At 51.3% G+C, this 13,895-nt stretch overlaps 1 protein-coding gene across 1 annotated transcript; it reads left to right on the top strand.

Annotated features, from left to right (window-relative positions):
* The first annotated feature begins 9,298 nt into the window (after positions 1–9,298).
* Positions 9,299–13,732, top strand: LOC117074501 (complement C3-like). The gene is made up of 8 exons (XM_033196018.1): positions 9,299–9,374; positions 9,642–9,728; positions 9,991–10,096; positions 10,600–10,689; positions 11,925–12,011; positions 12,100–12,189; positions 12,309–12,444; positions 12,929–13,732. Exons 1-8 carry the CDS (start codon positions 9,312–9,314, stop codon positions 13,059–13,061), a joined length of 792 nt encoding a protein of 263 aa, XP_033051909.1. The 5' UTR covers positions 9,299–9,311; the 3' UTR covers positions 13,062–13,732.
* Positions 13,733–13,895: the final 163 nt, after the last annotated feature.

Here is a 13,895-nt window from a genome sequence, read left to right as displayed (position 1 = left end):
CATCTCTACAAAAATAAAAATAAAGTAGGTGATCAATAAGATGGCAAATGAGAAAACTGGGCCAGATGACACAAGGAGAGGGCAGGTTACGGTGGGTAGACCCAGCTCTGGGTGACAAGGCGGGCGTCCCTGTTTCTAGACAAAACCCACTGGCCGGTGGATGAGCAGAACCTCGGCTCCCTGTACACCATTGAGGCCACAGCCTATGCGCTCATGCAGAAGCTGGAGCTGGGCCGGTACAATGAGACGCACGCCATCGCCAAGTGGCTACTAGAGAAGCGGGAGCTGGGAGGAGGCTTCGGGTCCACCCAGGTGACGGGGACCCCCGGGAGGTGAGGGCCAGAGTCGCTAGCCGAGATGCTGACGCGACTAGTCCAACGCGGGAGTGTGGGGGGCTGTCCGTGGTGCTGACACGCCGGCCGATGGTTTCTCGAGTGCTGTCTGTGGTGCTGATCCACATTCCCCTACCTCCCCGCCCCATTCCAACACTCAGACCACGGTGGTGGCCCTTGAAGCTCTGACCCGCTTCCGTGAAGCTGTCCCCTTCCAGGGCGTCCAGGATCTCCACGTCCAGATCAGCGCCCCCAAGAAAGCCCTGAATGTGAATTGGCACATTGATCACAACAATGCCTACCAACAGCGGTCAGCAAACGTATGTCACTAAGGGGCAGGCCAGAGTACACGCAGAGATGACATTGGAGATGAGGCGAAGCGTCATGTCCCTGCTGATCTCCCTCCTCACACCCCAAGATATCATAAGCGATAGAAATGTGGCTACACTGTCAATGTATTGATTCTTTTTTTTTTTTTTGAGATGGAGTCTCACTCTGTCGCCCAGGCTGGAGTGCAGTGGCCGGATCTCAGCTCACTGCAAGCTCCACCTCCCGGGTTTACGCCATTCTTCTGCCTCAGCCTCCCGAGTAGCTGGGACTACAGGCGCCGCCACCTTGCCTGGCTAGTTTTTTGTATTTTTTAGTAGAGACGGGGCTTCACTGTGGTAGCCAGGATGGTCTCGATCTCCTGACCTCGTGATCCACCCGTCTCAGCCTCCCAAAGTGCTGGGATTAGAGGCTTGAGCCACCGTGCCCGGCTATATATTGGTTCTTCTATTCCATCAACATTTTCTGAGCATCTACTATGCATCAAAGACTCTCCTAGGCATTGAGGTTATGTTATGAAAGATCCATGGTCCCTGCTCTTATGGAATCTAGAAGATTCCATAAGATCTAGAAGAAAATGGGCCGGGTGACGTGACTCACGCCTGTAATCCCAGCACTTTCGGAGGCCGAGGTGGGTGGATCACCTGAGGTCAGGAGTTTGAGACCAGCCTGGTCAATGTAGTGAAACCCCATCTCTACTAAAAATACAAAAATTACCCGGGCATGGTGGTGCATGCCTGTAATCCCAGCTATTCGGGAGGCTGAGGCAGGAGAATCACTTGAACCCAGGAGGAGGAGGAAGTTGTAGTTACCTGGGATTGCACCTGGTTGGCAGAGTGAGACTCCATCTCAAAATAAAAATAAAAATAAAAATAAATAAATAGGGCCGGGCGCGGTGGCTCAAGCCTGTAATCCCAGCACTTTGGGAGGCCGAGACGGGTGGATCACGAGGTCAGGAGATCGAGAGCATCCTGGCTAACACGGTGAAACCCCGTCTCTACTAAAAAAAATACAAAAAAATTAGCCGGGCGAGGTGACAGGTGCCTGTAGTCCCAGTTACTCGGGAAGCTGAGGCAGGAGAATGGCGCAAACCCGGGAGGCGGATCTTGCAGTGAGCTGAGATCCGGCCACTGCACTCCAGCCTGGGCGACAGAGCGAGACTCCGTCTCAAAATAAATAAATAAATAAATAAATAAATAAATAAATAAAAAGAAACGACATGCTGGACAACATAGTGAGACTCCATCTGTACTAAAAAAGAAAAGAAGGAAAACAACTCATCTAAAGTCACGCGTTGTTAAGTTGATGTCCCTGGATAAATCGTTGTCAAGATGAAGAAAGCAGAGGGAGGGGAAGAGTGTTTATTTTTGTTGTTATTGTTGTTGTCTTTGTTGTTGTTGTTGTTGTTGTTGAGACAGAGTCTCACTCAGTCACCCAGGCTGGAGTGCAGTGGCGTGATCTTGCCTCACTGAAACCTCCATCTCCGGGGTTCAAGCGATTCTCCTGTGTCACCTGTGTCAGCCTCCCCAGTAGCTGGGATTACAGGCACGCACCACCGGGCTCAGCTAAGTTTTGTAGTTTTAGTAGAAATGGGGTTTCACCATGGTGGCCAGGCTGGTCTTGAAATCCTAGCCTCATGTGATCTGCCCGCCTCGGTCTCCCAAATTGCTGGGATTACAGGCATGAGCCACCACGCCCAGCTGAGGAAGAGTGTTTCTGACATAGGGAACAGCATAGAGTGGAGACCCGGAGCCACTCAGGCACAGGAATGGTCAGAAGGGAGAACAGCAAATAAAGCAGGCTATTAGGAGGCTTGAAGGCTGGCAGAGCTCAGCAGAGGGCTGGAAGGCCGTGGCAAGAATTAGGACTTGATCCTATAGGCGATAAGATTTGATCTTATAGGCAATGAGATTTGAGTGATTGGCTGTAATTTTTTCTTTCCTTTTCTTTTTCTTTTTTTCTTTTTTTTCCCCTTTTTTTGTTATTTTTTGTTTTTTAGAGACAGGGTCCTACTCTGTTGCCCAGGCTGGAGTGCAGTGGCACAGTCTCAGCTCACTGCAGGCTCTGCTTCCTGGGGTCAAGTGATTCTCCTGCCTCAGCTTCCCGAGTAGCTGAGATTACAGGCACCTGCCACCACCCTCAGCTAATTTTTGTATTTTTTTTTGAGACGGAGTCTTGCTCTGCCACCCAGGCTGGAGTGCAGTGGCCAGATCTCAGCTCACTGCAAGCTCCGTCTCCCGGGTTTATGCCATTCTCCTGCCTCAGCCTCCCGAGTAGCTGGGACTACAGGCGCCCGCCTCGTCGCCCGGCTAGTTTTTTGTATTTTTAAGTAGAGACAGGGTTTCACCGTATTAGCCAGGATGGTCTCGATCTCCTGACCTCGTGATCCGCCCGTCTCGGCCTCCCAAAGTGCTGGGATTACAGGCTTGAGCCACCGCGCCCGGCAATTTTTGTATTTTTTAATAAAGACGGGGTTTCACCATGTTGGCCAGGCTGCTCGAACTCCTGACCTCAGATGGTCCACCCGCCTTGGCCTCCCAAAGTGCTGGGATTTCAGGCATGAGCCACTGCACCCAGCCCATTATGCATCAATTTTATTTTATTTTATTTTATTTTATTTTATTTTATTTTATTTTTTTTGAGACGGAGTCTCACTCTGTTGCCGGGGCTGGAGTGCAGTGGCCGGATCTCAGCTCACTGCAAGCTCCGCCTCCCGGGTTCACGCCATTCTCCTGCCTCAGCCTCCCGAGTAGCTGGGACTACAGGCGCCCGCCACCTCGCCCGGCTAGTTTTTTGTAGTTTTTAGTAGAGACGGGGTTTCACCGTGTTAGCCAGGATGGTCTCGATCTCCTGACCTCGTGATCCGCCCGTCTCGGCCTCCCAAAGTGCTGGGATTACAGGCTTGAGCCACCGCGCCCGGCCCTATGCATCAATTTTAAAAGGCAAAGAAAAATAAAGACAGGTGCAGAGGTGCCAGTGAGAAGGGGCTCATGGGAGCTCCGCGCACAGAGAAAGTTGGAAATGCTCCAAAGAGAACAGATTCCAGGGATGCACATTAGGACACAGCCTGAGCTGAGGCGTGCAGATAATCTGAGGTCAAGAGTTCAAGACCAGCCTGGCCAACATGGTGAAACCCCATCTCTACTAAAAATATCAAAATTAGCTGGGCGTGACAGCACAAGCCTGTAGTCCCAACTACTCGGAAGGCTGAGGAAGGAGAATCACTTGAACCCAGGAGGCAGAAGTTGCAGTGAACCGGGATCATGCCACTGCACTCCAGCCTGGGCAACAAGCGAGTCTCTGTCTCAAAAAAAAAAAAAAAAAAAAGACACAGCCTTAGGCTGGACTTGGTGGCTCACGCTTGTAATCCTAACACTCTGGGAGTCCAAGGTGGGTGGATCACTTGAGGTCAGGAGTTCAAGACCAGCATGGGCAACATAGTTAGATCCTGTCACTACAAAAAAATACAAAAAAAAAAAAAAAATTAGCTAGGTGTGGTGGCACACACCTGTAGTCCTAGCTACTTTGGAGGCTAAGACAGGAGGATCGCTTAAGACCAGGAGGCAGAGGCGCACCGAGGTGAGCCGAGATCGCACCACTACACTCCAGCCTGGGCTACAGACTGAGACCTGGTCTCAAAAACAAACAAACAAACAAACAAAACAGGCTGAATGAGCAGTTCCAGTTGATCTATGATAGTGTAGACACCACAAATGATCTCTGAAGAGGGAAAAACAAAACCATCTGCGTGGAGAGAGATGGAAAATGAATCATCAGGTCCCAGGTTAGGCAATAACCGAGGCCCCGGTGAGTGTTCAGGCCTCACATCCCCCTACACTTGACCCTCACTTTGCTGCTTCCTCCATCCTTAAATCTTCCTCTTTGTTCTCTTCAGTTCCTTGCCCGGGATGACCTAGAGATCAAAGCCAGTGGCAACGGGAGAGGCACCATCTTGGTAGGTTTTGTATTCAACTGTATTAGTCTGTTCAGGCTGCTACAGCAAAATAGACTGGGTGGCTTATAAACAGAAATTGGCCCAGCATGGTGGCTCATGCCTGCAATCCCAGCATTTTGAGAGGCCCAGGCAGGAGAACCGCTTGAGTCCAGGAGTTCAAGATGCACTGGGGCAACAGAGTGAGACTGTCTCTACAAAAAATTGAAAAATTAGCTGGGCGTGGTGGCACATGTCTATAGTCACAGCTACTCAAGAGGCTGAGGTGGGAGGATTGCTTGAGCCCAGGAGGTGGAAGTTGCAGTGAGTCGTGATCAAGACTTTGCATTCTCCCCTAAATGACAGAGTAAGATTCTATCTCAAAGGAAGGAAGAGAAAGAGAAGAAAGAAAAGAAAGGAAAGAAAGAAAGCAAGAAAGAAAGGCCAAGTGCAGTGGCTTGGCTGGGCACGGTGGCTCACGCCTGTAATCCCAGCAGTTTGTGAGGCCAAAGGGGGAGGATCACCTAAGGTCAGGAGTTCGAGACTAGCCTGGTCAATGTGGTGAAACCTTGTCTCTACAAAAAATATGAAAGTTAACCAAGCATGGTAGCGGGCACCTGTAGTCCCAGTTACTCAGGAGGCTGAGGCAGGAGAATCACTTGAACACAGGAGGCAGAGGTTGAAATGAGCCAAGATTGAGCCGTTGCACCCCAGTCTGGGTGACCAGAGCAAAACTCTGTCAGAAAGAAAGAAGAAAGAAAAAGAAAGAGAGAGAGAGGAGGAGGAGGAGAGAAGGAGGAGGAGGAGGATGAGGAGGAAAGAAGGAAGGAAGGAAGGAAGAAAGAAAAAGAAAGAAGAAGAAAGAAAAAGAAAGGAAGAAAGAAAGAAAGAGAGAGAAAGAGAGAGGAGTGAGGGAGGGAGGAAGAAAGACAGTAAGAAAGGAGAAAGAAAGAGAGGGAGAAATTTATCACTCACAGTTCTGGAAGATGGGAAGTCCAAGATCAAGGCAAGGTAACACTCTCTCTTTCAGGCTGGGCGTGGTGGCTCAGGCCTGTAATCTCATCACTTTGGGAGGCCAAGGCAGGTGGATCACAAGATCAGGAGATAGACACCATCCTGGGTAACAGGGTGAAACCCCGTCTCTACTAAAAATACAAAAAATTAGCTGAGCGTGGCGGTGTGCACCTGTATTCCCAGCTGCTGGGGAGACTGAGGCAGGGGAATGGCGTGAACCTGGGAGGCAGAGCTTGCACTGAGCTGAGATTGCGCCACTGCACTCCAGCCTGGGTGACAGAGCAAGACTCTGTGTCAAAATAAATAAATAAATAGTAATATATTATACTAATATTATTATTTATTATAACCTAAATAAATAAATATAGGCCAGTCGTTGTGATTCCATGCCTGCAATCCCAGCACTTTGGGAGGCTGAGTGCTGGGATGACGTCCATGATTTTTTTTTTTTTTTTTTTTTTTGAGATGGAGTAGCTGGGACTACAGGTGCACAGCAGCACGCCCAGCAAATTTTTTGTATTTTTAGTAGAGATGGGGTTTCATCATATTGGCCAGGCTGGTCTCAAACTCCTGACCTGAAGTAATCTAACCACCTTGGCCTCCCAAAGTGCTGGGATTACAGGCATGAGCCACCATGCCCGGCCTGACATCCATGACATCTTCCAGCCCCGTGACATATGCCTAGGGCTGTAATCCCAGCAGTTTGGGACATATGACAGCTCTTTTGTTCACCAAAAGATAGTCTGGTGTCATGTTCCAGACAGTGGAGTCATGGTTGAATCTCTGCCTTTGTTATGTGCCTTTGTTATATGACCCTGAGCAAGTCATGCCTTTCTTCAAGCCTCTGTGAATGGGTTAAAATTAAATAAAATTCAAAATTCAGTTTCTCCATCAAACTAGCCACATTTCAAGTGTTCGGTAGCCACATGTGGCTAACGGCTGCCACACTGGACAATGCCAAATGGGACCATTTCCGTTACTGCATAAAGTTCTTTTACACAGAGCTGGTCTAGACTCCAGACACTGCTCTGGCCACTGCACCTAGGAATTGATGGGGTCGGGGGAGGGGGGTGATCTTGCAGTAAATTCCCCACATGGCCAGAGACTTGGGAAGTCAAGGATTGGGGTGCAGAGGAAAGGCAGTGGGTGGGGAAGGGCTCTGACAGCCCCCTTTCCTGGCCCGGCAGATTCTGACCATGTACCACAAGTCCCCAGAGTCCTGGGAGGACAACTGCAACCTGTACCACCTGAATGCAACTCTCCACAGTGTCTTAGAAGGTAAGCCTGGTGTGGCTACAGGAGGAGCTTTACAGGGTAGAGTTTTAGGAGAAGAAGTTGGAAAGGTGATGGGGGAAGATGGTGTAGGGACGTGTTAGCCACAGTGAGGACTTTGGCTTTTGTTCTGAGTAAGGTGGGGCATGGAAAGTTCCAAACAGAGGAGGGACATGACCTAGCACAGGTTTGCACAGGCTCCCTTTGATCTGACCACTCTAGAAGGTAAGGGTGGGAGCCAGGTGACCAGGAAGGATGTGACTGCATTGGTCCTGCAGGAGACGATGGAGGCCGAGCCAGATTAGGGACTCTAGAGACTATCAGATATTAGTGGGCCAGGCACAGTGGCTCATGCCTGCTATCTAACACTTTGGGAGGCTGAGGCAGGAGGATCGCTTGAGCTCAGGAATTCAAGACCAGCCCGGGTAGCATAGTGAGACCCCATCTCTACAAAAATTTAGTTGGGCATGGTGATGCATACCTGTGGTTCCAGCTACTCAGGAAGTTGAGGTGGGAGGATCACTTGAGCCCAGGAGGTGGAGGCTGCAGTGAACCATGATTGCGCCATTATACTCTAGCCTGGGCAACAGAGTGAGACCCTCTTTCAAAAGAAAAAAATCAGAGAAATAGTTGGATTCCACAGTTCCCAGCCTGGGGCACCAAGAAGGAGAGAGAACTATTGGGAGTTCACTGTAGGAATAAGAGGAACAACCCTCACCAGTTCCATGAATTTTAGGGACTAAACATTGCCAAGGTTTTGGTTGTCGCTTGATTTCTTAATAATAATAACAATAATAATAATAATAGTTACAAAGCACCGATCAGGCACCATGCTGAGGGCTTTACTTATATTAACTTACTTAATCCTCACCACAACCCTATTGGGTTGGGAATATTATGATCCCCCCTTATGGATGAGTAAACCAAAGCACAGAGAAGTTAAGCAACTTGCTCAAAGTCACACAGCAGAGGCAGGATTTGAATCCAAGAAGCTGGCTCCAGAGACTGTGCACTTGATCACTGTGCTCCCCAGCCTCTAAACCGCTGCCTTCTCTCTGCAGAAAATAAAAAGGGAGACGAGACCTTTTGGCTCAGGATGGAAACAAGGTCAGGGCACCAGGCTCTTGAGCTGGGCGGGAGGAAGCTCTCACTTTCTGCTATCCAGATTCCTTAGCGGCCTTCCTTGTGTACTGAGTGGACAGTGGGAACCAGCCAAGCTTACCTCTCTATGTCTGTCCCCCATTCTGTCCCTGCCTCCTGCCATGTCTGCATGTCCTCAGATGACAGGCTCTACCTCAGCTGACATGCTCCGTGACTCAGATGCCCGGAGCTGGCTCCAAACCCTGAAGCTGTCCCCGTGGTTCTCATTTTCTCCAGACACCGCAGCCCCCACCCCAGTCCTGCCCTGTCCATACCTCCCTTGCCCAAGTTTGCTTCAGATAGAAACATTAGTGGGCACCTACTCTGTGACAGGCCCTGTTATTGGAGCTAGGGACCCAGCTATGAGCAAGGCAGCCTCTCCCTGCCCTGGCGAAGCCCACAGTCTATCAGGAGAGACAGACAATCACTAAATTATCATACAGAACCAATATGAAATGGCAAATGTGATTTCATGTGGCAAAGGAGAGGTTTACAGAGCCATGGGAGGCAAATCAGAGAATGATCTGGGCCTGGCGTGGTGGCTCATGCCTATAATCCCAGCACTTTGGGAAGCTGAGAGGATCACTTGACCCCAGGAGTTTGAGGCCAGCCAGGGCAACACAGAAAAACTTCATCTCTTAAAAATAATAATAAATAATAAAAATTTAAAAATTAGCTAGGAGTGGGGTGCATGTCTATAGTCTCAGCTACTCATGAGCCTGAGACAGGAGAATCACTTGAGCCCAGGAAGCTGAGGCTACAGTGAGCCATGATTGAACCACTGTGCTCCAGCCTGGGTGACCCTGTCTCAAAAAAAAGAATGATCTGGTGTGTGGGGTGTAGGTTGGGGAAGGCTTCCCAGAGGGAAGATACATCCCAGAGGGAGTGATACATCAGCTGAGATGGAAAACATGAGAGGTGTTTCAGGTGAAGAGGCAGGAGCGAAGATTCCAGGCTGAGTGAACAGCATGTGCAAAGGCCCGATGGCAGGAGAGGGAACAAGGCTAACAGTGATCAAATGGAGGCTGAGGTGGGAGGATGTGACGTGGAAGGGTGTCAGGATTGAGGCAAGGCATTTGGTAATTGAAGCAAGGAGGCGAGATAGTCAGATTTCTGCTTGCTAAAGATCTGTGTCGTGAGTGGCAAAGGCGATATGGGGAGACCTGGGAGGAGGCTACTGCACTCGTCCAAGCCAGAGACAATAGCAGTCGGGGGGATGGAGAGAGAGACGGGAGGACAGTGGGGGAAGACTGGGGCTGTGAACTTCCAGGTTCCAGAACAATCGAGAGGCCACAATGACCATCATGGAGGTCTCCCTGCTCACCGGCTTCTACCCCAACCAGGATGACCTCAAAGAGGTAACGCAGAACCCACCTACAGGCTTCCTGAGCAACCTTCCCATACTTCTCACATGGGTGCAGGGCAGTGTCTACTCAAATCAAGGCTCCTGGGTTAATGCCCCGTCATCACTTCTGGATGACTCCCTGCGTGGCCTCAACCAAATCTTTTCCCTGCTTGGGACTCAGTTTCCTCTACCGTGAGGTTGACTGGACAAAGGCTGGAGCTCTAGGGCTAGGGGCCTTGGAAACTGTCAGCCACCCTCCAGCCTCCACTCTCTGCCCCAGCTCACGAGTGATGTGGAGAGGTACGCCTTTCAGTACGAAACCAAGACAAGTACCAGTGACAGCACCGTTGTCCTCTACCTGGAAAAGGTGAGAGGGGCTGGGTGCCCTCCGCCAGAGATGTGTGGGCACCCCGGGGGCTGGAGAACCCAAGGTCGGTCCCCTGGGTGGGTTTTGCAGAGAGCCAGGCCCTCTGAGGTCAGCTCCTCTGGTTGTGATTCCTGTGGTCAAGGTCACATGGTCTGTGGTCATGGCCAATGCCAACAGCCAAGGCCTCGTAGTCAGTACCACAAGGTCAGTGCCCCACAGTCAGTGGCCCTGGTCGGCTCAGACAGGACTCTGTTCTCTCCAGCTCTCCCATGAGAAAAACACGGTGCTGGGCTTTCGGGTTCACAGGATGCTGCAGGCGGAGTTCCTGCAGGCCGCCCTGGTCACTATCTACGACTACTACGAGCCTTGTAAGGAGGGGTCCCGTGCATGGGGATGAGGCCTGCAAAAGACAGGGCCAGGTGCCAGGCGATGAGAGACTGGGAATTACCAAAAGGGGGCTGGGTCTGGGTGGACATAAGGGGCGTGGTCTTATTGGAGTGACCTTCGTGGGTGGGAACAGGAAGGAGATGGGGCAAAGTTGAAAGGGGACTGGGCGTGGCCTGCTGGGAATTGGTGGGGAAGGGGCAGGCTCTTTTGAGTGGGCGTGGCCTGTCGACAGAGGTGGCTGGCCAGGGCCCTTCAACGTGAGGTTTGCAGTGGGCAGGGCCAGGAAGAGGGGAAGGTCTGGGAGGACCTGGAAGGCACAGCCCAGTGACAAGGAGAGGCAGGAGGGAGCCTGGACTTTAGAGGATGGGGAAGACAAGACCAGGGCCCAGAGCAGGTGAAGACTAGGCCAGGTAGGCACTGAACCCCCAGGAACACTGGCCCAAGACAACGCACCCCACTCAACCCCTGCACCCTCCATCCACAGCCCGGAGGTGCAGCACTTTCTACAACCTGCCTACAGAGCAATCTTCCCTGCGAAAGATCTGTCACAAAGACGTCTGCAGATGTGCAGAGGGTGAGATGTGCCAAGGGTGAGCCCCATGCCGCCAGGCTGGGGCTGCCAGGTTGTGGGGGGTGGATCCAGGAGCCCTTCAAGCCTCCTCCTGGATGTAGTCTGGCCTAAGTTTAGACAGAAAGAGAAAGAGACAGAGGCAAAGAGAGACAGAAAGAAGGTACAGAGAGACAAAGCTTGTCACACACACACACTCGCACTGCCAAGGATCAAATGACATTGAGACAGAGAGAAACACACAAAGCGACAAAGACAGGAGAAATAGACAAGAAAGTGACCAAAAAGAGAGACAGACGCTGGGCATGGTGGCTTATGCCTGTAATCCCAGCACTTTGGGAGGAGGATGGCTTGAGGCCAGGAGTTCCAGATCAGCCTGGGCAACAGAGTGAGACCCCATCTCTACAAAAAAATTAAAAAAAAAAAAAAAATTAGCCAGGAGTGGTGGTAAGTACCTGTAGCCCCAGCTACTTGGGCGGCTGAGGCAGGAGAATCACTTGAACCCAGGAGTTGGAGGCTCTAGTGAGCTATGCTTATGCCACTGCGCTCCGGCCACGGTGATACAACAAGACCTTCTCTCAAAAATAAACTTTAAAAAGCCGGGCTCAGTGGCTTACACCTGTAATCCCAGCATTTTGGGAGCCAAGGTGGGTGGATCACTTGAGGTCAGGAGTTCAAGACCGGCCTGGTCAACATGGTGAAATTCCATCTCTACTGAAAATACAAAACTTAGCTAAGCATGTTGGTGCATGCCTGTAGTCCCAGTTACTTGGGAGACCGAGGTACGAGAATCACTTGAACCTGGGAGGTGGAGGCTGCAGTGAGCTGAGATCATACCACTGCAATCCAGCCTGGGCAACACAGCGAGACTCTGTCTCAAGAAAATAAATAAATAAATAAATAATAAATAGGCCAAGTATGATGGCTCACACCTGTTGTCCCAACACGTTGGGAGGCCAAGGTGAGAGGATTGCTTCGGCCTAGGAATTTGAGACCAGCCGGGGCAACATAGTGAGACTTCATGTCTTAAAAAATAATAATAATGAGAGAGCGAGAAGGAAAAGAAAGGAAGGAGGAAGGAAAAAGAAAAAGAAAGAGAGAGAGACAGAGAGAGAGCCCCATAGACTAGAAGGGCCAGATCCAGAGACCCAGGCCTGGGGCTGAAGGGGAGGGTGGGGGCTTAATAGGAGGAAGTCCCCTGTCCCAGTGCAGCCAGTGCAGCCGCCCACCTGACCCTGCAGGACAGTGCCCATCCCTGCAGAAGCCCAGTGGCCAATTGAGGCAGGAGGAGCTCCAGACAACAGCATGTGAGGCAGGCGTGGATTTTGGTGAGTGTGGGGAGCCGCAGGGGACAGGCAGAGCCCACTTGCAGGCCGAATGCCAACACGACACCCTTCTGCCCTCTCCCTTCCCCAGTGTACAAGACAAAGCTGGAATCTGTGGAGGTCTCTGCCTCCAACCCTTACGTCTATTACAACATGCAGCTAGAAGACATCATTAAGAGTGGTATGTCCCAGGTGACAAAGGAAGAATCTCAGTGTGGGGTCACCCTGTGGGCCTACCCTGGGGTTCCCATTGTGTGGGAGGGTCAGACCTTGTACGCACACACACTGGGTTTTCTCCAGGTACAGATCCTGCCATACCCCTTGCCATGAAGAAATTCGTCTCCCATGCCACCTGCCACGACTCCCTGGGGTTGCAAGAACAGGAATCGTACCTTATCATGGGCCAGACATCAGACCTGTGGAGAATCAAATCTGAGTGCGTGAGGGGCTCCACCTGTCCTAGGAACTCAAGCCTGGGCCCTCTTCCTTACCCTCAACCCAGCCCTCAGTTCCACAATTTTTGCTGGAGGTTCCAAGTGATTCTCCAGCCTCAGCCTCCCAAGTAGTAGCTGGGATTACAGGCATGCGCCACCACGCCTGGCTAGTTTTGGTATTTTTAGTACAGATGGTGTTTCATCATGTTGGCCAGGCTGGTCTTGAACTCCTGGCCTCAAGTGATCCGCCCACCTTGGCCTCCCAAAATCCTGGGTTACAGCCATGAGCCACCGCACCCCACCAGGGAAGCATTTACTAATTCCCAGTGATTTGGACTAAGAGGGTTGAAGACCAGAGAAGGCCTTCGGGCGGGGACACTACAAGCTAAGGCTCTGGCAGGCTGTCAGACAGGGCAAGGCAGGGTGGTTCCCATGTCCCCAGGGTCACCAGGCCCTCCTCACCTTCTTGCTTCTTGTAACCCACAGGTACAGCTATGTTCTGGGCAGGGAGACGTTCCTCATGCTTTGGCCAGCAGATGGAGATGCCAGCAAGAAAGAATTGCGGAAGCAACTGGAGGAATTTTCGGAATATATGCGCACCCATGGCTGCGAGTCCTGAGCCTCCTCTGCTTTCAGGGAGGTGTCACCAGGCAGCTCTGGGCCACTGGGTTTAATCCCAAAAAAAGAGCACAGGATATCACACCCAAACCCTGGACACTTGTCCCTGTTGTACCTTTCACCAGGGGACCTGCACAACCTGCTCCGGCATGACGTGGACCTGTCTCCTCCTTCCTCCCCCACTACTTGGGTGGCTGATGGGGGAGGATCACTTGAGCCCAGGAGTTGGAGGCTGTAGTGAGCTATGCTCACTACATTTGGCTCCATTCTGACCACACTGGCCTCCCTTGCATCCTTCCAGTATCCGCCTCCGCAGGGAGATGATTCCCAGCTCCGGGCTTTTGCACCCACCATTCCTCTCCCAGGTGCACCCCTCCCCCTACAGTCGGCTTGGCTTGAATCGTTCCCTTGTCTGGGCTCTGTTTATATGTCACCTCTGGCATGGTGGCTCATGCCTGTAATCCCAGCACTTTGGGAGGCCGAGGTGGGAGGATGTTAAATGGGTGTTTTCCCTGCCCCACAATGTCAGCTCCTTAAAGTCGGGGTTGTATCTGTCTTATTCACTGTGGTAGTCCCTGTTTTTACAGCAGGAGCTGGAACTCAGTAGGTGCTCAGGAAATGAGTGTTGACTCAGTGAATAGACGGATGGATGAATGAGCAGTGAATAAATGGATGGCTGAGTTTGGTGCCCACATTCTGAGCTTGGCCCTAATGGTTCACTTGCTGTGCAACTTCAAGCAACTCATAGTGATGGAAGCTTTGTTTTTGTTTTGTTTTGTTTTGTTTTTTGAGATAGAGTCTCACTCTATCGCCCAGGCTGGAGTGCAGTGGTGCG

This window comes from Trachypithecus francoisi, unplaced genomic scaffold (assembly GCF_009764315.1).
Source record: "Trachypithecus francoisi isolate TF-2019V2 unplaced genomic scaffold, Tfra_2.0 Lachesis_group5, whole genome shotgun sequence".
In the NCBI taxonomy this organism is placed as follows: domain Eukaryota; kingdom Metazoa; phylum Chordata; class Mammalia; order Primates; family Cercopithecidae; genus Trachypithecus; species Trachypithecus francoisi.
The sequence above is the reverse complement of the archived record's forward strand: the minus strand, read 5'-3'. Positions and strand labels throughout refer to the sequence as shown.

Excerpts from the sequence above, each read along its gene's own strand:
- LOC117074501 (XM_033196018.1), top strand. The coding sequence starts at position 9,312 with ATGACCATCATGGAGGTCTCCCTGCTCACCGGCTTCTACCCCAACCAG. Across the intron at positions 10,097-10,599 it reads CTACGACTACTACGAGCCTT|CCCGGAGGTGCAGCACTTTC; the intron begins GTAAGGAGGGGT and ends CTCCATCCACAG. Across the intron at positions 12,012-12,099 it reads TGAGGCAGGCGTGGATTTTG|TGTACAAGACAAAGCTGGAA; the intron begins GTGAGTGTGGGG and ends TCCCTTCCCCAG.